Below are 22,986 nucleotides of genomic sequence, written 5' to 3'. Positions count from 1 at the left end.
CTGTATGAACAAAAGTGCAATACTATTTTGTTTGTCAAAACTTTAAACAAATAAAGTGTTTTTTTACAACAGTTAAAAGTTAGTAGCAGTTAACATTTCTTGTAAATCTTAACTTAAACATTAATGTAATCAAATTAAATATAACATTAACGTATAAATAAAAAATTAATGTTTTATTAAATAAAACATTAAAGTTTTGTTTAGTTTGTAATATATATATATATATATATATATATATATATATATATATATATATATATATATATATATATATAAATTGTGTCCAGAACCTCAATCATAACATTTTAACTGCCCCCTTCCGAGCAACAACATCAATCTCCTTTAGAGAATCTCAGTCCAAAAAAAAAAAAAAAAAAAAAAAAATCTTTCAGTGATGCAGGTTGAGTGGACAAAATTAACTTCATTTAGCCTATCCATTCTTCCAACTTTACATTTACTTACTCATCTGCACCTAGCCAGTTGCTTAGACACACAAGGTCATTCACATTTTCAGATCAGAATCAGAATCAGAATGAGCTTTATTGCCAGGTATGTTTACACATATGAGGATGAATTTGTTTTCGTGACAGAAGCTCCGCAGTACAACAGAATGACAGCGAAAGAAAACACATAATAAAAGAATAAAAAATAACGCGGTTTCTTGGAATGGTAGGGTTTTTTGTAAATTTGTATTGAGATGATAAAGAGAGACATTTTGCTGAAACGTGCGCTAAATATTGTATTCCTGTTGCACATCAGTGGGACATTTCAAATAAAGCCAGCACACTTAGCACAGATAGCGCAAGAAATATGATCGCTGCTGCGAGACGTCTGCTTTTTGAACACGCCCTCTGCAACGTGCACAGTCTACAGCGATCTGTCATAGTATCTCTGCACAACAGCGCGTTTGACAACGTCCTGGCCAAATGCAGAAAGGTTGTTGGCCATTTAAGCACAGTGCAGCGAGTGCTGCAGAATTAGAACAAAACAAATTGAACTTAGACAAAAGAAGGAGTCGCTTATACAAGTCATTCCAACCAGATGGAATTCGACTCTGGACATGATTTTCTGTTTTGCTGTAGCTCATCCCAAGCAGCCAGTAGCCTACTGATAAACATCCCACCCCTCCTGTGACCCATGGTTTGTGTTGTATTCGGTTGTTTTATTACAGTCTAGCTATGTGTAGTGAAACGCAGTGAGCAACGGACTTTCAAAATAAAAAAGTACGTTAACGCGCGATAAACTAATTGTCGGCGTTAATTAATTAATGCGTTAACGCGATAAAAACGCGTTAACTTGCCCAGCCCTAATATATATATATATATATATATATATATATATATATATACATATATACACCATACCATACAAACCATAATTAATTTTTACACTCTCACACACATACTTTCTCTTTTCACATAAATATATTCTTGCTGTCACACACTTACATTCTCCTTACACATGCATACATTTCTACTCTCATACAAACTTACATTCTCCTTTCACATACATATATTTTTGCTTTCACACACATACATTCTTCTTTTCACGTTCATATATTTTTGCTTTTTACACACATACATTCTCCATTCACATACTTATATACAGAATGAATGTATGTCTGAAGAAAATGTGTGTGTGTAAGAGAAGAATGTATGTATGTGTGAGAGAGTATAAGGTAAACGGAAGGCAGGTCAGGTGTACACAGCAACCGCTTAATGCACAACTCCTATATGAAAATCATTTTAGGGGGCCCCCTGGCTACATTTATTTGGGTCCAATGGGTGTCAAACTGGGGAAAGACTGAAACCCAATGTGAAAACAAATCAGTGAAAGGTGGAGGAGGAAATGTCATGGTTTGGGGATGTTTTTCTGCTGCATGAGTCTGACTCTTATACAGCTACATGACAGGGTGAATGCAAATGTTTCTTCCCTGCAAGCATCTCCCAATCAGCCAGCAATTTTCATGCAGGACAATGTCCCTCACACACCAAAACAGGTAAAGCAGATCCTTGAAGCTGAAAATATTGAAATAATGACACTGGAAGAAGAGTGGACAAGATCACACCAAAACATTGTGAGAAACAGATGATGTCCTGCTGCCACAGGTGTGCTGAAGTCATTCAAAGCAAAGAGCCTCTACAATTCCTCATTTTTGACAGCTGACACTTCAAAGTTTTAGTTGTAATCTTCTGTCGTGCTACAATGGTTATCATTTTCTAATTTTGATCACTGTTTTCCACAAAATAAAGGTTTTTGTTAAAATGCAGTGGTATACCTACAGATAATATACATTTAAATTTTGATTAACAATATAATATAAAAAAAGTATTTGTAGATTGTTCTCTAATTTTTGATCTCCATTGTATTTATAGTTTTATAATATTTACAATAAAACATAATTTATTGTTTGACCATAAAATTGGACATAAAATTAGTTAGAAATCTGAGATAATATTAATAATAACAGCATTTCTCCTCAAACATATCATTGCAGTTTTGGGCCACTCACATTACATTTGACTTACTTTTTTTTTTATAAAATTAAAATTTTGTATAAAAATTATATTTCTTATTCTTTACTTAACGTTTTATTGGCAAATTAAAACAATAAATATTGGGGCGTCGAGCACGCTGAGGCGGCCTTAGTGGATGAGTCATGTTCCCACTGCGGGAAGATGACCATCTCGGAGCTGCGAACCAGGCTCTGCTACCTTCAGGAGGACGGAGTCCCGTTGTAGTCCCCTAGGTAGCGAACACCATCACTTCAGCAAGAGCACCGTCTACGAGACACGCTTATGCCTTGAAGTGGAACCTGTTCATCGAATCGTGTTCTTCTCACCGAGAAGACCCCCGAAGATGCCCAATTTCTGTCTTCTTTTTCCTTTCTGCAGCAAGGGCTGGAGTTAAGGCTGTCTCCCGCTATTGCTGTGTATCATGACCCCGTGAGGGGTAAGCATGACCTCATCATCAGGTTCCTTAGAGGGGCCAGGAGGTTAAATCTTTCCTGGCCCCCTTCTATACCCTCTTGTGATCTGACTCTAGTGATTAAATCACTACAGCAGGGCCCATTCGAGCTTTTGCATTCAGCTGAGCTAAAGCTTCTTTCATTGAAAACTCTGCTCCTGCTTGCACTGGCCTCCATCAAGAGGGTAGGGGAACTGCATACATTTTCGGTCAACGATTTATGCCTAGAGTTTGGCCCAGCTTACTCCCAGGTAATCCTGAGGCCCCAGCCCAGCTACGTGCCCAAGGTTCCCACTACACCCTTCAAAGACCAAGTGGTGAACCTGCAAGTGGAACGGGTACGTTTTCCCAGTGTTATCCAATCTCACCCAGTGAGGTAGTGCTTTGACAATGGTGAATGGAACTACTTGTTCTGAGCCCCAGCCTACACCTAATGGGGCGCAGGTCGTTCGCACAGGGCACTGGAAGGGGCAGCACCCATGGTGCTTTGGTAGGGATCCTATTTTCGTCAGTAACTGACATGGTGTCAAGAGTGACCGACTGAAAGGGAATGTCTCGGTTACGTATGGTAACCCTCGTTCCCTGAAAGAGGGAACGGAGACTCCACAACCCGTCGCCATGGTTGCTGTAATGCCGCTGAGCTGCCGGGTTACCGACTCGGCTCCTCAGCGAAAAACTGGCATTGCACCTGCTGCCTTCTTATACTCACACTGTAATCAGCGGCAGCTGGATGCAATAATTGCGTGCCAATGTGCATTGGATCGTTTAGTTTACATTTGAAGAAGATCACAGAAGAAGAAGGTCTGTCAAAGTGATATTCCATTATCGTCGGTCACAGACGTGGTGTCTCCATTCCCTCCTTCAGGGAACAAGGGTTACCATACGTAACTGAGAAGTTTCTTGGTTTAGGGTTACTTTCCTGTAATTATGCATAAATTATTGTTATTATAATAGTGAGTACATGTAACATGTTATAAGGACACCCTAAGATAAAATGTTACCTTATATTGCTTAATATATGTGCAATTTTATAAATAAATTACATTTTCTGGTAACACTTATACATTAAGGTCCCATTAGTTAACTTTAGGTAATGCATTAATGAACAACACACACACACACACACACACACACACACACACACACACACACACACACACACACAAACACACACATATATATATATATATATATATATATATATATATATATATATATATATATATATATATATATATATATATATATTATTAACATATGAGTAAATGTTGAAATTACCATTAACTGAGATTACTAAATGTATTTGTCATTGTTAGTATAAGTATAAATAATGTAGCAAACCGTAAAGTAAACCTTATTGTAAATTGTTAACAGTTTTCCTCAACCTGTCAGTGATTAATGTATATATAAACAAAACGTCCCTAGGTTACGAATGTAACCCTAATTCCTCGAAGGAACGAGACGCTGCGTCGAGCGCTTTGGGGAAACGCCTTTGGCAAGATCAACTCTGAATATTGTATGCAATCTGTTCAATAGAAGGCCGTGACATCACGGGCGGGGTGACGTAGCGACCTGGAAGCTATAAAGGCACCTGCCACACAGCTGACTTCAGCTTCGAGTAAGGAAGCAAGCACCAGCAGGGGTGTCGGAAGTATGGCTCTGCGACGCAGTGTCTCATTCCTTCGAGGAACTAGGGTTACATTCGTAAACTAGGGACGTTCCTCTTCAGGAACTCGAGCTGCGTCGAGCGATTTGGGGAACGATGTGCCAACGCTGTCAGACTACCAATCCCCTGCCTAGTGTGTATTCGAAGAGCACAGCTAAGGCAAGAGGACAGAAGAGCCAGGGGCGGCTTGCATATAGAGATTGTAAAATCTGGCAAATGTAGACCGTGGACCATCCCACAGCATTGCAGATATCCAAGAGGGACACACCTGCTAGAAAGGCCTAGAGGCAGCCATACCCCGAGTAGAGTGAGCCTTGGCTCCCAAAGAAAGGGGAAGACCAGAGGACTCATAGGACTCGTTGATAGCCTCAACTATCCAATGACTAAGGGTCTGCTTAGAGGCAGGGGAACCCTTTTTAGGAGGACCATAGCAAACAAGCAATTGGTCAGATTTTTTCCACAGCAGCTCTGTGGATATATGTGTCCAGTCCTCGAACTGGACACATACAATTTAGCTTCTCCTGGTCTGGCACCCGAAAGGGAGGAGGGCAGAAGGCCTGCAGTACTATGGGTTGTGGCATAACAGAGGGAACTTTAGGAACATAACCCGCTCGAGGGTATAAAATGCTTTGGCCATACCAGGGGCAAAGTCTAAGTAGGTAGGGGCCACCGAGGGGGCCTGAAGGTCTCCAACTCTCTTTAGAGAAGTAACTCTAACACCACAACCAAGTCCCAGGGGGGAATACGGGACCATACTGGAGGTCTCAGCCTCAGCGCACCGTGGAGGAAACGTGTAACTAGGGGGTGTCTACCCACTAAAAAGGGACGTGGTAAGCAGCTATGGCCGCAACGTACACCTTTAAGGTGGAGTGAGTTAACCAGAACCGTACCAACTGGGCAGTTAACGGGTCAAGCTGGCAGTCTCTGCACCATGAGGAGAAGGGTTTCAACCTCAGGGCGTACAGTTTCCTTGTAGAGGGAGCTCTGGATTGGAGTGGGGGGGGGAGGGGGTCTCTCAACAACTTCGGTTGGGAGACCGGAAGCTATGAGCTGTGCCCCCTCAGGGGCCACACAGACAACTTCCACACTCTGGGCGAGGGTGAATTATTTTGCCCTGCGCCTGAGAGAGTAGATCTGTCCTGATCGGAATCTCCCATGGAGAGCCGTCGAGGAGAGAGATCAGATATGCGAGCCATACTGGGACCGGCCAGAACGGGGCTGCTAATAGAAGACGGACCCTGTCCCGGCGTACTCTCGCCAGAGCTCCCGGGAGCAGAACGATAGGGAGAAAAGCGTTCAGACGAAGCCTCGGCCAGGTCTGTACCATAGCGTCCAGTACCAGAGGAGCTGGATGAACTAGAGAGAAACAGAGGGGACATTGCGATATCTCTTGAGTCGCAAAGAGGTCCAAAAACTCTCCATATCTACTTCACCACCTTGGGGTGAAGCCCCCCGGGCTTCGGCCCCTGTCTCGACAGTATGTCTGCTCCCACAGTCAATCTCCCAGGAATATAGACTGCTCTGAACGAGAGGAGTTTGTCCTGGGACCACAGAAGGATCTGGTGTGCCAGCTTGTACAAGTGCACTAATGCCGATCTCTCTGGTGACTGATATAAGAGATCGCCAATGTGTTGTCGATGCGCACCAACACATGGTGATCTCTCAGGTCTGGGAGGAAATATTTCAATGCTCGATGCACAGCTAGCATCTCTTGACAACTGATATGCCATGTCAGATGGCGACCGCTCCACAGACAGGCAGGGTGGCCACTCATGATTGCACCCCAACCGGTGAGGGATGCGTCTGTCGCTAGCATTACACGGTGACCAAGAGCTCCCAGCACCGGGCCCTGATTCAAGAACCAAGGTTTCTTTCACATGTCTAAGGCACGAAGGCATCACCGCGTGACCTTGATAGCTCGTAATGGATTCCCCCTCAGGGAAAATCCCTTGGTCTTGAGCCACCACTGTAGGGGTCTTATGTGCAGGAGGCCAAAAGGTATCCCGTTGGATGCAGCTGCCATAAGCCCTAACAGTCTCTGAAACTGCTTGACAGTGAGTGACTGGCCTTCTCTGACTCTCTTGACTGAGGTAAGGATTGACTCGATCCGAGTAGGAGACAAATGTGCCTGCATCGTGGACACACAGACTTTAGCCATGCACACACAGAGCGCTTGTTAAAAGACGCAAAGCTGAAGTCAGCTGTGTGGCAGGTGCCTTTATAGCTTCCTGGTCGCTACGTCACCCCACCCGTGACGTCACGCCCTTCTACTGAACAGATTGCATACAATATTCAGAGTTGATCTTGCCAAAGGCGTTTCCCCAAAGCGCTCAACGCAGCTCGAGTGCCTGAAGAGGAACTCCTATTTCAATAACAATACAATTTTGCTAAATGCTAAAATTTCATCTTAAACTAAATTTAATCTTTAACAGATTTAAATCACAAGGAAGGCAGATACTTTACTTTTTCCATTCAGTGCACAAAACAACTTGAGTCAAAATGATTTAAAAATCATGGAGAAGGTCATGTATGACTTTCATCAATTGTAAACCAGAAATAATTATTATTTTAATTGAGTGCTACAGCCGTGACATCAAAACCTAAAAACTAATTTGCCACTGTTTCCCTCAAGAGTTTCCTATAGGTTTTCTTAATAGGGTTTTCAATTAATGAGTAAAGCAAGGTCTGTGGTAAAAATAAATTGATGACACTTGGATGTTTTTCTTAAGGGAATCTTGAGGGAACCCATGACGAATCAGTTTTCTGGGTTTTGACGTCACGGCTACAGCACTCAGTTAATACAACAATACTTTCTGTTTACAATTGATGAAAGAATAGAAATAGAAGTAGCAGATATAAAACAACAATGCACTGACCGTTGTCTTCTTTTTGAGGCTCATGGACAGTAGGAAGATTTTGTGTTTGGGGCTCAGGTGCTGAAGATGAACTGGACAGCTTGTTGGTTGAATTTGAAATTCTGTTGTCTGCATTCAGTCGGATGAGCCAGTGGTCTGATGTAGAGGAGCTAGAGCAACCTGTGGGTCAAAAGTAGCTCACTTAGTAAACTTTGCTCCACTCATGCAAGTCAAAACACTTGTATTATTCTGATAACTGACTCAACTGCACATGTAGCTGTTTGGAAATAAGTAAACAGACTTATTTCATGCTTTATGGTGAAGGATTTTGCACTAAAGTGCATGAAAATTCCAGGGACCTGTTTTCACTTTGCTCTAGCCTTTGTATCTGAGAGGCTCGTCTCCATTAAATGCTCATGAAGATGAGATGGAATGGATCCAAACAAGTATTCCAGTGTGCATACAAATGATTACAAAATGCTGGTGGGCAGTTGGTGCAATAACCTTACAAAACAGAGCAGCATATGAAAATGTCTCAAAAGGGTTGAAAGAAGAGATGCATTGAGACATGACCTTAGAGAGATGTCTTTTTTATTCTAACATTCATATTGATGTGACCGTGGACGAATTTTGGCCCACTCTTCTTTGCAGAATTATTTTATCTCAATCCCACATTGGAGGGTTTTCGAGCATAAATGGACTGTTTAAGGTCATGCCACAGCATCTCAATCAGATTCAAGTCTGGCCTTTGACTTGTCCACTCCAAAAACTTCATTTAGTTTTTCTCGAGGCATTCAGAGGTGGACTTGCTGGTGTGTTTGGGTTCATTGCTCTGCTGTTTATCCCAGATGCGCTTGAGGTCACAAACTGATGGCCGGACATTCCCCTTCAGGATTTTCTGATAGAGTCCAGAATTCATGCTTCCATCAATTATAAAGCTGCAGAGCAACCCCAGACCATCACACGAATACCACAGTGTTTGACTGTTGGGATGTTCTGTTTATCTAATGCTGTGTTTTATGCAACATGTAACTGGAGACACACCTTTCAAAAATGTCAACTTTGTTCTCATCAGTCCACAGAATATTTCCTCAAAAATCTTTGGGATAATCAAGATATTTTTTGGCAAATGTGTGATGAGCTTTGTGTTCTTTTTGTTCAGCAGTGGCTTCTGACTTTTAACTTTTCCATGGATGCCGTTTTTGCCCAGTCTCTTTCTTATTGTTGAATCATGAACACTGACCTTAACTGAGGCAAGTGAAGCCTGCAGTTCTTCTTCTTTTCTGACCTCCTGGATGAGTCGTCGTTGTGCTCTTGGAGTAATTTTGGTAGGCTGATCTCCATTTGTGGATAATGGCTCTGACCCTGGTCCGCTTTTCAACTATTTTGTTTCTCATCTGTTCTTGAATTTCTTTAGATCACAGCATGACGTGTTTCTCTCTAAGCATGCCTCACTTTGTCAGACAGATTCTATTTAAATGATTTCTTGATTCAACAGGTCTGGCAGTAATCAGACCTGTGGCTAGTGAAATTTAACTCAGCTTTCTAAAATAATTTGGTTAATAGAAGCTCTTTCATGATTTATCAGGAGGGGGCAATACATTTTTCAGGTAGTGCCAGGTAGGTTTGGACAGCTCTTTCCCCTTAAAAAAATGAAATCATCATTTAAAAAACTGCATTACTGTATTACTTGAATTATCTTTGTGTAATATAAAATTATGTTTGATGATTTAATGAAGTTTTTGAAGGTTAATGCATAAACGCTCTGGGGCACGTTAGTGGAGAGGTAAATTATGTGACTTTTGCTCTAATCATAGCAGTGATCTCTTAACAATTGAACTGTCATGTGGAATCTTTTTTTTTTTTAACTGTTGCTTGAAGCTGCTTAGAATATTTCAAAGAGTTCAACTCAGGCTTCACAGAACTCATTTCTACCGTGTGTCAATGGGAGCTACTGATAACTCATCCATTTTAATTACTACCAGAATGGAGAAACCTAAGGCCTCTGCTGCATGACATTTCATGGCTAATTACAGCACCTCTGATAATATCAAAATGTAGTGTAATAAAAGATTCATATATAGTCATATCATTAAAAACAGCTCACTGCATTTTAACAGTAAAACTTGCAAAAATAGCAATGTACAAAAATATAGCAAAATAATAATAATAAACTTTATTTTATAAAGCGCCTTTAAAGGCAACTTCTCAAAGCGCTGTACACAAACAAGCAATACAAAGCTCAAACAATAAAAGTAACATCAACAATCAAATGCTAATTAAAAAAAATAAGTCTTAAGTCTACCTTTAAAAATGTCGTAGCCCTGTGCTTCCCTAAGATCAGGAGGCAGAGAATTCCAAAAGGACAGGAGCATATGAAGAAAAGGCCCTGTCACCCATAGATCGTAAGCGTGTTTAAGGAACAACCAACAAGTTGGATTGTGAAGAACGCAGTCTCCGAGTTGGGGTATAGGAAGTTAACAACTCAGATAAACAATAAGGGGCCAAGCTATGCAATGCTTTATATGTCAGCATCATAATTTTAAAATCTACTCTGAATCGGACTGGGAGCCAGTGTAAGGACTCCAAAACTGGAGTGATGTGATTGCATACCCTGGACCCAGTCAATATCCTGGCGGCCGAGTTTTGTACATATTGTAGTTTGTTAAGTGTGGATTAAAAGACTCCGGCTAGAAGGGCGTTACAGTAATCTATCCTAGAGATGACAAAAGAATTCATCAGCTTTTCAGCTACTGTGAAATTTAGCATAGGGCGTAATCTTGCTATATGTCTGAAGTGAAAAAAGGATGATTTAACTGTGCTCTGAACAAAAGAATCAAATGAAAACCTGGTATCAAAAATAACTCCAAGATTCCTCACTTTAGCTTGAGTGGCCAAGACAGAGCCATCAATAGTCAAAGATAAGGAACCAGCTTTTGAAATTTGATGACGTGAACCAATAAGCATAACTTCAGTTTTACCACTATTCAGACACACAAGAATTTGTACTCATCCATTCCTTTATCTCAGAAACACAGCCGGACAGAAAATCAACATCAAGATATTCACCAGACTTTGAGTGTATATAAATCTGCGTATCATCAGCATAAAAGTGATAATGGAGGCCAAGCGATCACAACAACTGTCCAAGTGGTGCCAGATAAATATTAAAAAGCAGAGGGCCCAGGACTGAGCCCTGAGGAACCCCAGTGAAAACAGAGCTAATCTCAGACCTGAAACCGCCCATGGAAATGAACTGAGAACGGTCAGTAAAATAGGATTTAAACCACTTCAAAGCTGTCCCCGACACACCAAAATCTTGTCCAAGGCAGGCGAGTAATAGACTACGATCAACAGTATCAAAAGCTGCTCTTAAATCAAGAAGGATGAGAATGGAAATTACACCAGGGTCAGAAGCCATCAACAAATCATTGGTAACTCTGACCAAAGCCGTTTCACTACTGTGGAATTTCCAAAAACCTGACTGAAGAGGATCAAACAGGTTATTAATTGCGAGATGGTTATGTAGATGAAAGGCAACAACACGCTCAAGTATTTTTGCCATGAACGGAAGGTTGGAGAAAATTATTAAAATCCTCCAGAGTAGTATTTTCTTTTTTCGGTACTGGGGTTACACCAGCAATCTTTAATGCTGCTGGAACCTCCCCCATCTGCAATGAATCATTCATAATACTAAGGACAGTAGGGCTCAAAACATCTAAGCAAGATTTAAATAAGCTTGAGGGAACAGGATCAAGCAAGCATGTGGTAGATTTCATGCTTGATACCTCCCTTTTGAGACCCTCAGAATCAAGATGTGGAAAATTAGTGAGAGGAACACCAGTAAACCCAGATGAACAGAGAAGTGAGACAGTTGGAGCAGATGCAACAGAAATTTGTTTGCGAACACTATCAATTTTAGAGTTAAAAAATTTAAGAAAAGAATCACATAGCTGTTGAGAAACAGGCAAGGTGGTGGCAGCATCAACTTTAAGCAGTCTATTTATAGTTTGAAACAAATGTCTGGGGTTTCCTTGATTGTTTTCAATAATCTGAGAAAAATAAGAGGATCTTTCAGTCTCAATTAATGCTCTGTAGTCACCTAGAAGGTCCTTCCAAGTCAAATAATGACCATTCAAGCCAATAAGACGCCATTTACGCTCCATTTTACGACATGCAGCCTTCCTAGTGCACAAGGAGCTGTGCGGGCTGAAGTTATCTGACGTGACCTTAGAGGAGCATAAGAGTCAAGGTTAGTAACAAGTGCATTGTTAAACTGTGAAACTTTCTCCTCAAAAGATGTTGAATGCTGGTCACTTAAAGTGGATACAACAGAATTAGAAAAAACTGTTTGATCAATAGACTTCCACTTCCGGAATGTTGCAGTTCGTTTTGTAGGCACACTTGAAAAATGCAACTCCAGATTAAAGAAAACAGCTGAGTGATCAGACAATCCAATGTCAACAGATGATAACTGTGATACAAATGAACCATTTGATATCACAAGATCCAGGGTATGGCCTTTACAATGAGTTGGGTCTGTTACCAACTGTGAGAAGTCAAGACAGTCAAGAAGCGATAAAAATTCCATGGCAACCACAGAGTCACTTCGATCCACATGAATATTAAAGTCCCCCACAATAAGAATTCTATGGAACTTCAAGCTCAACATAGACAGAAACTAAGCAAATTCTGATTTAAAAGCTTCATGTCATGTCTTAGGTGGTTTATAGACTGTTGCAATGATGGTAGATGTAGGAGCAGATATACTCAGAACTAGGCATTCAAATGATGAGAACTGGGAAACACATACAAGGCTTATCTTGAATTGCAGGTTGTAAACCACAATAATGCCTCCACCTCTGCCAGGTAGAAATACAATTACTGGCGGAAGATGAAGCTGTAAAGCTTCGCCTCGAACCCCGGTGAATATACCGTTTCAAAAAATAAGCAAATAATGTATTGTGCCTTGCTTCACTATGGAATATATCATTCCATAACTATTTAACTTATTTAATTTCAAACTCATTTAAAGTGCAGGTACCATTTAGTGAAGTGCACTTAGTTTCTGCAACCAAAGCTGAATCTCTTACCATATTCTACTGTTTAAACATTTAGGGTCAGTAAGACCTTTAATAATAATAATAATAATAATAATAATAATAATAATAATAATAATAATAATAATAATAATAATAATAATAATAATAATAATTTTATTCTGCAAGGATGCATTAATTTGTACATTAAATCAAATCAAATCAGAATTTATTTATAAAGCACAATAAAAACAACGGTAGTTGACCAGTGTTGTACAAACCTTGATAAAAAAAACAGATCTGGGGACCATCAACACTCTTTGCTCAGAAGACCTCAGAGATCTAAGAGATGTATTTGGGTTTAAAAGATCACAGAGATATTCAGGACCCGTTCCACTCAGAGCTTAAGCAAACAGTAAAATTTTTAACTCGATTCTGTACCAGACAGGCAACCAGTGCAGAGCGCATAATACAGGCGAGATATGATCAAATTTGCGGGTGCCAGTCAAAAGTCTGGCAGCTGCATTTTGAACCATCTAAAGTCGATTTATATTTGACTTAATCCCATATAAAAGGGAATTACAATGATCAAGCCGTGATGACACAAAGGCATGGATCACTCTCTCGAGCTCTTGAAACGATAGAAACCTTTTGACTTTTGATAGCAATCTTAATTGGAAGATACTGAATTTGACTACAGGATTTATCTGTTTATCAAACTTGAGTGCAGAATTGAAAGCAAATTGAAAGCATTTTTCACAGACAGTTTTCTGTAGGAGTCCAGATCTTCCAAATCACAATCGGGGGTTCCCGAAGACCCAAACACAATGACCCCTTCATTTAGATGTAAAAGGTTTGAAGAAAACCAAGACTTAATATCAGACAAACACATATTCAGTGATCCTGAGCCTCTTTTATCATTTTTTTTTTCAAGGGCATGTAGATAAATGAATTGACACCCCAAGCTTGGTAAGGATGTACCCCAGAGGAAGCATGTATAAAGAGAACAGAACAGGGGCCAAAATGGAGCCCTGAGGAACTCCAAAATGCTAAATAGATCTAGATAACCATAAAAACAAACAGAAAACATTCTGTCTTCAAGATAAGATTTAAACCAGTCAAGAGCATAACCTGCAATGCCCACACATTGCTTAAGGATTGATATAAGGATTCTATGATCTATAGTATAGAAAGCAGCACTTAAATCTAATAGTAAAAGTATCACAGAGTCTCCTGAATCTACAGATAATAAAATATCATTCAACAGTTTTAAAAGTTCAGTCTCAGTGCTATGATGTTTCCTAAACCCAGATTGAAATTGTTCAAAAATACGATTTGACAAAAAAAAAAAAAAAAAAAAAAACCCACTGCAGTTGTACTAAAACAGCATTTTCTAAGGCTTTTGAAAGAAAATATACATTTGAAATGGGTCTATAATTTGATAGGATGGTAGGGTCAAGATTAGATTTTTTAAAGTAAGTATTTAACAATTGCATGCTTTAGGTATTTTGGGACAGTCGCTATTTGAAGAGACTTGGTTATTATAGCTAAAATATTTGGCCCAACAACATCGAAGACCTGAAGCAAGAACCTTGTGGGAATGATGTCTTTTGGACATATAGAAGGTTTTATCTGCGTAATAATATCTTGAAAGGAGTTTAGAGAGATTGTCTGGAATTCATTAAAGGTAGAAGTACAAAGAGAGGGGTCAGACCAATCACAATTTGGAGGTATAATATGCTGTTTTATGAAAACTATTATTTCCATAAAAAACATAAGACAGTTGTCACATACTGCAAGTGATGCATTCAAATAAAACAGTACTAGTTGGATTTATAACAGAATCTAAAATAGTAAATAAGGTTTTGGGGTTTATGACATTATTTATGAAAATTTTGACATTTTGCAGCGTTAACAAATTTTTTGATACCTAATTCATGACTCTCGAAGTATTTCAGAGGACACTTGCAATTTATCTTTTTTAAAATTTCCATTCAGCTCTACGAGTTCTTGAGTGGTGATATTTAACCAGGGTTCAGGTTTAGATTTTTGTAGTTTTTCTCTCAATGGAGCCACAGAGTTCACCACCTGAGTAAAATCGAATTAGTCAACCAAACTAATAAAGTCCTTGGCCGGGGAGTTTAACTCACAACAAACATGAATGTCGATATCCCCCATGATTAAAGGTCTGTCATATTTAAGAACAACGTCACTTAAGAAGTTTGAGAATCCATTTAAAAGGTTGATTTTGGAGGATGATAAACCACAGCGATCGCTAACTGATGTTCATTCAACTGAAACAGAAGTTCTTCAAAACTTGAAAAAGATTCAGTCTTAAGAGCTCTACAACAGAAGCTGCTTTTAATAATGTTGACACTAGTAATGTTGTATTAAAATGTAAAATTTCTATTTCAAATAAATTGTATTATTTTCAACTTTCTATTCATTGAAGAATCCCAAATAATGTATCACGGTTTCTACAAAAATGATAAAGCACGAATGGTTTTCAACACTGATAATAACAAATCATTATATGAGAATGATTTCTGAAGGATCATGCGATACTAAAAACTGGAGTAATGATGCTCAAAATTCAGTTTTTATCACAGGAATAAATTACATTTTTAAATATTTTAAAATAGAAAACAGGTGGTTTAGATTAAAACAATATTTCACAATTTTACATTTTGATTTTGCAGTCCTGGTCAGAAAAAAATTCAACATTTTTGAATGGTAGTGTTTGTGTCCACTGGTGTAGAAGAAACTCACTCAAATCACTGTAATACCTTTGTAAAATGTACGTACTGTATATACGAAGCTGCTATGATTGTGCCAAACATTTTAAACCCAGCCATAACCTACTGTACCTACAGAGAGTGTGAAATCAAAATCTGATTTTATCTAGCAATATGGAAAAATGACATTTGAGCACTGAATGCACCAGCTCTACAGGCAGATTTGAAAAAGCTTAGACAGATGCCAATGGATTCATCTCACATTTATTCACTGGCATGCAGTGCTTTTAAATCTCATTTGCATAAAGTTGAAATTGCTCGACTTTTTGATGTGTGAGCCTGCTGCTCACCTCATGTAAAGAATGAACTGAACACGCCTGCTCAGCGTGCTTCAGTGGACACATACAGTCATCATAATCATTTCTTTAAAATATATCACTTTAATCTTGTTACTTGAGATATGATTGTAGATGTGATTTGTTGAAGTATCATATAATGTAACTTCAGTGGTGTGGAGAGGGAAAGGGGTTGAGCAGGAAGGCAAACAGCAGCAGAGATTCAGGAGGATAAGTGAAAAAGCTTTGACAGATTGTGTGTATGTGTGTGTGTGTGTGTGAAATTTTGTGTCTCCAGCCCCTTGTGACAAGCAGCTCAAAGCCATATCTATGCCTAATCAGCACCTTGTCCTTTCTGGAAATGTTTTGCTCTTGCTCCAGCAGCAAGGTTACGTCGTGGCTATGCAGTGATCATGCAGACTTTGGACTAGTGCTGAATACATATTATTTCATTTGTGTAATTTTTGTGTTTATATTTGGATTCTGAAGATGTGGTTCTCATAGAGAAGGTGAAGAGAGCTGCATGTGCAGAAAAGCTCTTGGAGCCACCCAGAGGTTGAATGTGACTTTTCCATTTGACATTGCTGCATATACTCTAATGTTCAAAGGTGTAGGGTTGGTAATGTTTTTTTTTTTTTTTTTTTTATGTTTTTGAAGTTTATTATTATTATTAGAATGCCCTACTTTGTTTGAATAAAATAGATAAAGTTACTCTATTAGCTATTTTGGTGTTTTGAGGAGTGGAATTATTAAAATAAAATAAAATAATACAATAAAATAATAGTGAAGTGAAAATAAAAGCAGTCAATACTGCATTTTGACAAACTAAATTCATTCTAACAAACTAAACAGCAGATTTGAAAATGTAATCATAAATGTATTAGTACAAAAAGTGGAAGTATATACATGTACATGTATACATGGTTTGTGAAAACCATAAAAAATAGTATAACTAACAGGCGGAAATGATCTACTAATATGGATGAGGGTTGGAGTTTTTGGAAAATTAAATATAAAAAATTAAAAATAAATAAGTAAATAAATTAATTACTGCCGTCAATCGATTTATTTATGTAAAAAAAATGTAAAAAAACAAAAAAAAAACAAATGTGAAAGCAGTCAATGGCGAATAACTTAATAATGGAAGTCAAATGAAATGTTCTGAAATAAACAAAACTACAGTGGCAGATTCTGGTATTCTCTTGATAATGCAAACTTCAGTATGTTTTCTGCTGGTTTGCCCTTGATAGTGTGGGTATACAATTAAGACGAGCATTCACCTTGCAGTGAGCAGCTAGCTGACCAGGATGGGATGGCATCTCGTCTCTGATAGAAGAGGATATAAGCACCACGTGTGCACACTTCCCCCTCAGGCACAGGCTCAACACTGCTGTCATCGTAGGCATACCACTGACCGTCCACTGAGTTCCTGCAGTATGCTGCTCAAAACACAGACTCATTACCTTCACTGGGCTCTACACTTCATGCTCAAGTATATACATACATATTAGGACAACACTATTACTCTCTCTCACACACACACACACAGTATATATATATATATATATATATATATATATATATATATATATATATATTTTTTTTTTATAGTGATATTAATAATTAAGAAGGAGAGTTTGCAGTGTAATTATTTAGCATGTAATTTTCACATAAAATAGCTTGTAGTTCGCCTTGTTCTTTGAAGTATAAAGTTAATTCAGCTTCATCAAAGTTTCCTTTCCTGACAGATGCTAAATTTGGTAAATTCTAGCCGTTATATCCATCGCCTTGTGCAGAAACGAGGCTTTCCTCCTGGTTGAACATCATGATCTGCCTTGTGTCGCTTGGCCACCTTTTTCCTCATCGCCTTTTAACTTTGTGCCTCGGTTGCCATTAGACAGAAGTGACAAGAGCATCGCCTTACACAATCTGATGTAAGCTTCTTGCTTGAAATAGCTGCTGCAGAACTGAGAAATATTTGGGGTCATTATTTCACTGAAATGTGAATCCTCCCTCGAACTAGAAGGGATGGGGTATTTCAGAGGGATTTCCAAGTGTTTTTTCCTCATTATAATCCTATATATCTGGCCGAGATCCCACCATGTGCAACACCCTCATCATACAGGACACATGAGATCTGTGGAGGGGCTCAAACTGATATAGATCTTTTTAAAGATGCATTATATATATCAGACAGTACCATTTCAGATATCAGTGATATTAGTGGTATGGATTTTATAAATATCAGCTGGGATATTTATTGTATGCGCTCATTTTTAAATTTAGATTAATTTTGCAATCATGGCTGGTATAGACAAATAATCGTTGTTCATTTTAACATTCTTTGTTTATTTTAATATCAGTGCATCCCTAAATTTTATTGCTTAGATTTAGTTTTTGTTTTAGCTCTTGAGATTTATAAAGAGTTTATTTATCTTTCAGCCATTTATCTTTCAGTTAAGTATAATTTAATTTTTTCTCATCTTTTTTTCTTAAAAGGCACAGATTGGATCATTGTTAACATTTATTTACATACATGCATTTGGCCGACCCTTTTATCAAAAGTGACCTCTACTGGATCAAAGGTACACAATTTTATCAGTTCTTGCTTTCCATGGGAATTGAACCCATGACCTTGCCATTGCTGGTGACATGGTCTACTGTTAAAAATGAAAATTAGCAGTTAACTGCTATAAATTTCATGTAATAATAAAAAAAATGATTATTGCACAGACCAATCGTTTCACTTCATAAGACCAGTGGTTCTATAGTATTTTGTCTTGCCGTGCTGCTCACATCTGGTGTAGACATGGTTTTAGGAATCGATAGTTGTTTTCCCTAATAAGGATTCATGCTTCGGGCACACCTCCCCCAAATCCAATATTTTCAAAATATATACTGTGTGTGTGTGTGAGTGTGTGTGTGTGTATTTTTATATACATAATAAATGTACACAGAACACACATATAAAATGCAAACAAAAACTCTTACTTTGTATGCGATTAATCATTTGACAGCACAAGGCTGTACACAATTTCTCATTTCTCCTTTGCTCACGCACCTGTGTAATGGCCTCCATGCATGCCTCCATGATGGTTACACACGGCGTACAGGTCATACAGGAAGGTCAGTGTGTGTCGGCTGGCTTCAGGCTGCTGATGGGCCTGTTGTTTCCAGCCGGGCGGTGCTCGGGCACAGCTGCTCCTCTTGACCATGTGGCGGCCCATATCGAGGCCCATGAGGGGGAAGTGCACCAGCGTGGAGAGCTTGTTACGGCGCTCTCCCACCTGTCTGAAGCGCTTGAGGTGAAGGATGAGGATGTCTGGGAGAGTCCACAGGCTCATCTGCACCGTGCCCTGCTGCAGCTGCTTACAGTGAGGACACTTCCATGCATCGTCAGGGGCCAGCTAGGTACACACGGATGAAAAATCAGGATATCTCACCTCAAAGACATCATATGTGAGTGCTTTTTGGTCTAAATAAATGGTCCTGACAGATTTGGATTCATCACATAGTCTTTTTTTAGTTGTTGCATTAATTAAATGGAAAAGAAATGAACAGAAAAGAGCTTTATTACTTTTAAAAAGTAATAAATTATATATATATATATAATATTTAAATGATGATATTATCCAATCTCATTTGCATTAAAACTACGATTCAAAAGAATTCTCACCAAGGCTGCAATTAGATGCAATTAAAAAAAAGTAACATGTAGAACAGAAATAACTGTTTTTTATTTTAATATACTTTAAAGTGTAACTTATTCCTGTGATGCAAACTGAATTTTCAGCATCATTCCTCCAGTCTTCAGTGTCACATGATCCTTCAGAAATCAGCCTAATATGCTTATTATTATTATCAATGTTGAAAACAATTGTGCTGCTTAATATGTTTGTGGAGAATCAAGAAAATCCTACTGACCCCACATTTTTGGAGTAGTGTACGTATATTTAAACTTTCCATGTGACAGGTTTGATGTCAATGACTTGCCAAACAAATGAGAGCAAATCAAATTTGGAAAGCAATATTTTCATTGAATAATGACCAAAAGTTTGGTCTGTTTTTCACACAAAGCTATTGTAAGACAATAGAAGGCTAAAATATAATACACAATCTCTAAGCACCCCTTTTATGGTGCTTTTAGTGAGCATTTCTGTCCTTTTGGATCTTGACAGACTGGTCAAAATATGGTTTAGTGAAGATGAACAGGACACATCACTTCCTCTTGTGTACCACAGAAAGCAAGTTGTACTGATTTAAAATCTTCAAGAATCATTTGCAAGTGATTCTAACGTCTTGATTCCATTCCATTGCACATTTTAAACAGCACATTTCTTCTGCCATTAAAAATATTTTCCTGTATTTGTCCTCTTTCAAACAGAAACCTGCTGCATGAGTGTGACAGTCACAGAAGGAAAGGGGAACATCACAATATTGTGTTTCAGAAAATCTCCAGGTCTCAGCTGTTACGCATGTTTATCTGTAATAATGAAAGTGGGTTGAAAAGCTTTACACAGTTATGTTTATGAACAAAGTGGGGGAAAACAATGCTTGTGTTTTCTGACTTTCCAAGAAATGTCACAGAAATCTTTGTAAAGTGCATAAGGAAAAGGCTATTAAGGCTACAGCAATCTCTAAAGCATTTAGTTAAATAAAGCAAATGAGTAAAATGATCTTTAAAATAAACTAGAGATATGCTAATAGCCTAGCTTCAAATAGCGCTTCAATAATTAGGTTACCATTTGACCATTTGCCATTACATAAAAGCAATATTGCCCTCGCACTCACACAGCCTTTATGCTGGGTTGTGATTTCCTGTGCCATTCAGCTGCTAATATTTAACATGATATGTGTTTTTGTGTGAGTTACTTGTTCTTCTTTGGTGTAGAGCTCAAAGCACTCATCCAGGGTGCAGCTGTGCTGTTGGACGTGGTGTTGTTGTTGAGCACGAACACTTTCTGAGTCCTTCACCACCTCCTCTTGGATGTTACCAAACAGACTGCACACAGACACACAGTAACACCAGGTCATTGGACCATCTTGCTTGTTTTGCGAATAGAATGTATTTTCACGCGTACTCAAAGGAAGTGAAAGATTGAATTACCAGTCTTTGATTCTGTGCTCCCATTCAACAATGAGCTTCACATGCGGCGGTCCACCTGAGCCACACAGCTTTAGAGCTCTGAGGAGATAAAGAGGATTGTGTTAAAATACACACACACACACTTAGAGGCTTTACAAAATACTCAATACCTAGTATATTCTCAGTAAAAGTTACAAAGCCACTGCATGACCTCATTTGAATAATATTTGATTTCATATTTGACTTGAGTTTGAGTTTCTTGTCACATAAGTAAATTATTAGACACACAATATTGATTTGAGTTAATTTATTTAATTAGCTCTGTAAATGCAAAGCTTCTGCAAAGAAAAACTGTTCCTAGCAAATGGCTTTGCATAGATGAATTTAAAAGACAGACATTTAAGTATAAATGTACAGCCATATTAATAATTAAACAGCTTCTAACCACAAAAATAATAATGAGGACATGAAATACTATTTGAATGACTGTTAAGGGATAGTTCCTCCAAAAATGAAAATTCTGTCATGAATTGCTCACTCTCATGTCGTTCCAAACCGGCGAATCTCGAAAAGTGAAAGTAAAAAGAGGGTGTGCATTCAAAAGTGATTTCAATGCCTCACATATTAATAATGGCTCTCTGATGACCACAGTTTATATACAGTATAATTACCCAACAATATAACTGTGAAAGAAAGAACTTCCTTTCCAAACAGAGTATTCGGATTCAGGCACATACTGTACGTAATGGGAAGTGCAAAATATTTTGGATTTATTAAGTTTATAGTTAATAGGAAACACTGATTTCTTGAGTCAGAACTACCCATACTATAGACTGGTGTGTTTTTGTATCAGAATAGTGGTGCGTTTGACATCCAGAGTGCACAAAGAATTTGATGAAAAATCGTGATTCGATATTTAATTGAATTGTGACCGCAAGAATCAATATGAATCGAATCGTGAGGTACCGAAAGATTCCTACCCTTAGTAATTAATGACTTAGTTTTCATTTTTGGGTGAACTATCCCTTTAACACAATTAGATAAAAGCTAAGGCACAAGAAAACGCAGACATGTGAAATGAGAGATGTTAAAGAAGTGTCGGCCTTAAATACCCTGATGAACAGTGTGTTAATGACACATAGAATAACACAATAACACATACTGGAGTGTTGCGACTGACCAATCAGAAGCGAATATTCCAGAGAGCGGGCTAAAGTACAAGCCTACTACTATTGCTATTTTATCATTTAAAATATGACATAATAAAAATTAAGGGCAATTTTCTCCAATCCTGAACAACCTGTAACAGCAGCACATCTAGAACATGAACAAGAGAATCAGGAAGAGAATGTCAGCAGGAAGATGTGCACGAAGCCGTTAAGATGATTATGAGATTAATTTCATCTTTGAAGACACTGCTGACAATATTTGAAGGTTTGGAGGACGTCATTTAACCATGTGTGATTTAAAACGCTCCTCGAGGGCTGTAGAAATTCATGAGGGTGATAAACGTTGGCAGAAACTCAGAGGTTTCTTTTGATGTTTAGGAAAAACAAAACAAAAGTATCATAAATTCAGTAGCTTCCATGATGCATCTACCTGTCAATACAGTATGCAATATTAAGTGGTGCTAATGAATAAAGTTCATGTTTAATGTAATATAAAAAAATATTTACTGTATATTTAGAGCCTCTTTTGCAGGAAAACATCGTCTGAACTGGATTGCTGTTACTGGCATCTCTGATAAAGATGCAATTTATATTCTGTTCTGATCCATGTCTGTATGAACACACACACACACACACACAATAATACCTGTCCACAGCAGGGTGATAAAGCGGCCGTCCGTCCTGAGGATTTAAGTAGCTATAAGCTGCAGATCCCCCAACAACACGAATCTTGAACAACACCCTGAAATTCTAATGAAAAAGATATAGAGACATTAGTAGAAAAAGGCCAGAGGCATAAAAGACTGCGCAGTTGCTTTTGATTCACGCCATGAAGCTTCAATACTGGCATTGTGATATTGTCAACTAGTTATAAACATCAAGACAGAGAAGTGAAGTCAGATTATACGAAAACTGGCAAATTTAAAACTAAGCAACAATAAAATGATAATGGTGAGCTTACCTTAGCAAACACTACTAATAAAGCTAAATATAGCTATATATAAATTTGTGTTGTTTTTTTGCTCACCTTATGCTTTATGCTCACCAAGAATTTTACTGCTGATAAAACAGTAATAATGTGAAATGTTTTTACAATTTAAATATTCTAATATTAATATTAAAGCTGAATTTTCA

The 22,986-nt window shown here is 38.3% G+C and overlaps 1 protein-coding gene across 1 annotated transcript in view; it reads right to left on the bottom strand.

Annotated features, from left to right (window-relative positions):
- The window catches only part of LOC113046802 (ubiquitin carboxyl-terminal hydrolase 43-like), an 88,879-nt gene that overhangs the window by 7,595 nt on the left and 58,298 nt on the right, over window positions 1–22,986 (bottom strand). Inside the window, exons 9-14 of the mRNA XM_026207804.1 lie at window positions 22,499–22,602; window positions 20,705–20,782; window positions 20,470–20,599; window positions 18,659–19,004; window positions 16,878–17,036; window positions 7,510–7,668 (exon numbers count right to left, since the gene is read on the bottom strand). Of these exons, the coding sequence (XP_026063589.1) occupies window positions 7,510–7,668; window positions 16,878–17,036; window positions 18,659–19,004; window positions 20,470–20,599; window positions 20,705–20,782; window positions 22,499–22,602 (976 nt within the window). The remainder of the gene's footprint in view (window positions 1–7,509; window positions 7,669–16,877; window positions 17,037–18,658; window positions 19,005–20,469; window positions 20,600–20,704; window positions 20,783–22,498; window positions 22,603–22,986) is intronic.

This window comes from Carassius auratus, chromosome 28, assembly GCF_003368295.1.
Source record: "Carassius auratus strain Wakin chromosome 28, ASM336829v1, whole genome shotgun sequence".
Taxonomy (NCBI): Eukaryota; Metazoa; Chordata; class Actinopteri; order Cypriniformes; family Cyprinidae; genus Carassius; species Carassius auratus.
This window is presented reverse-complemented; position numbering and strand designations above follow the sequence as displayed.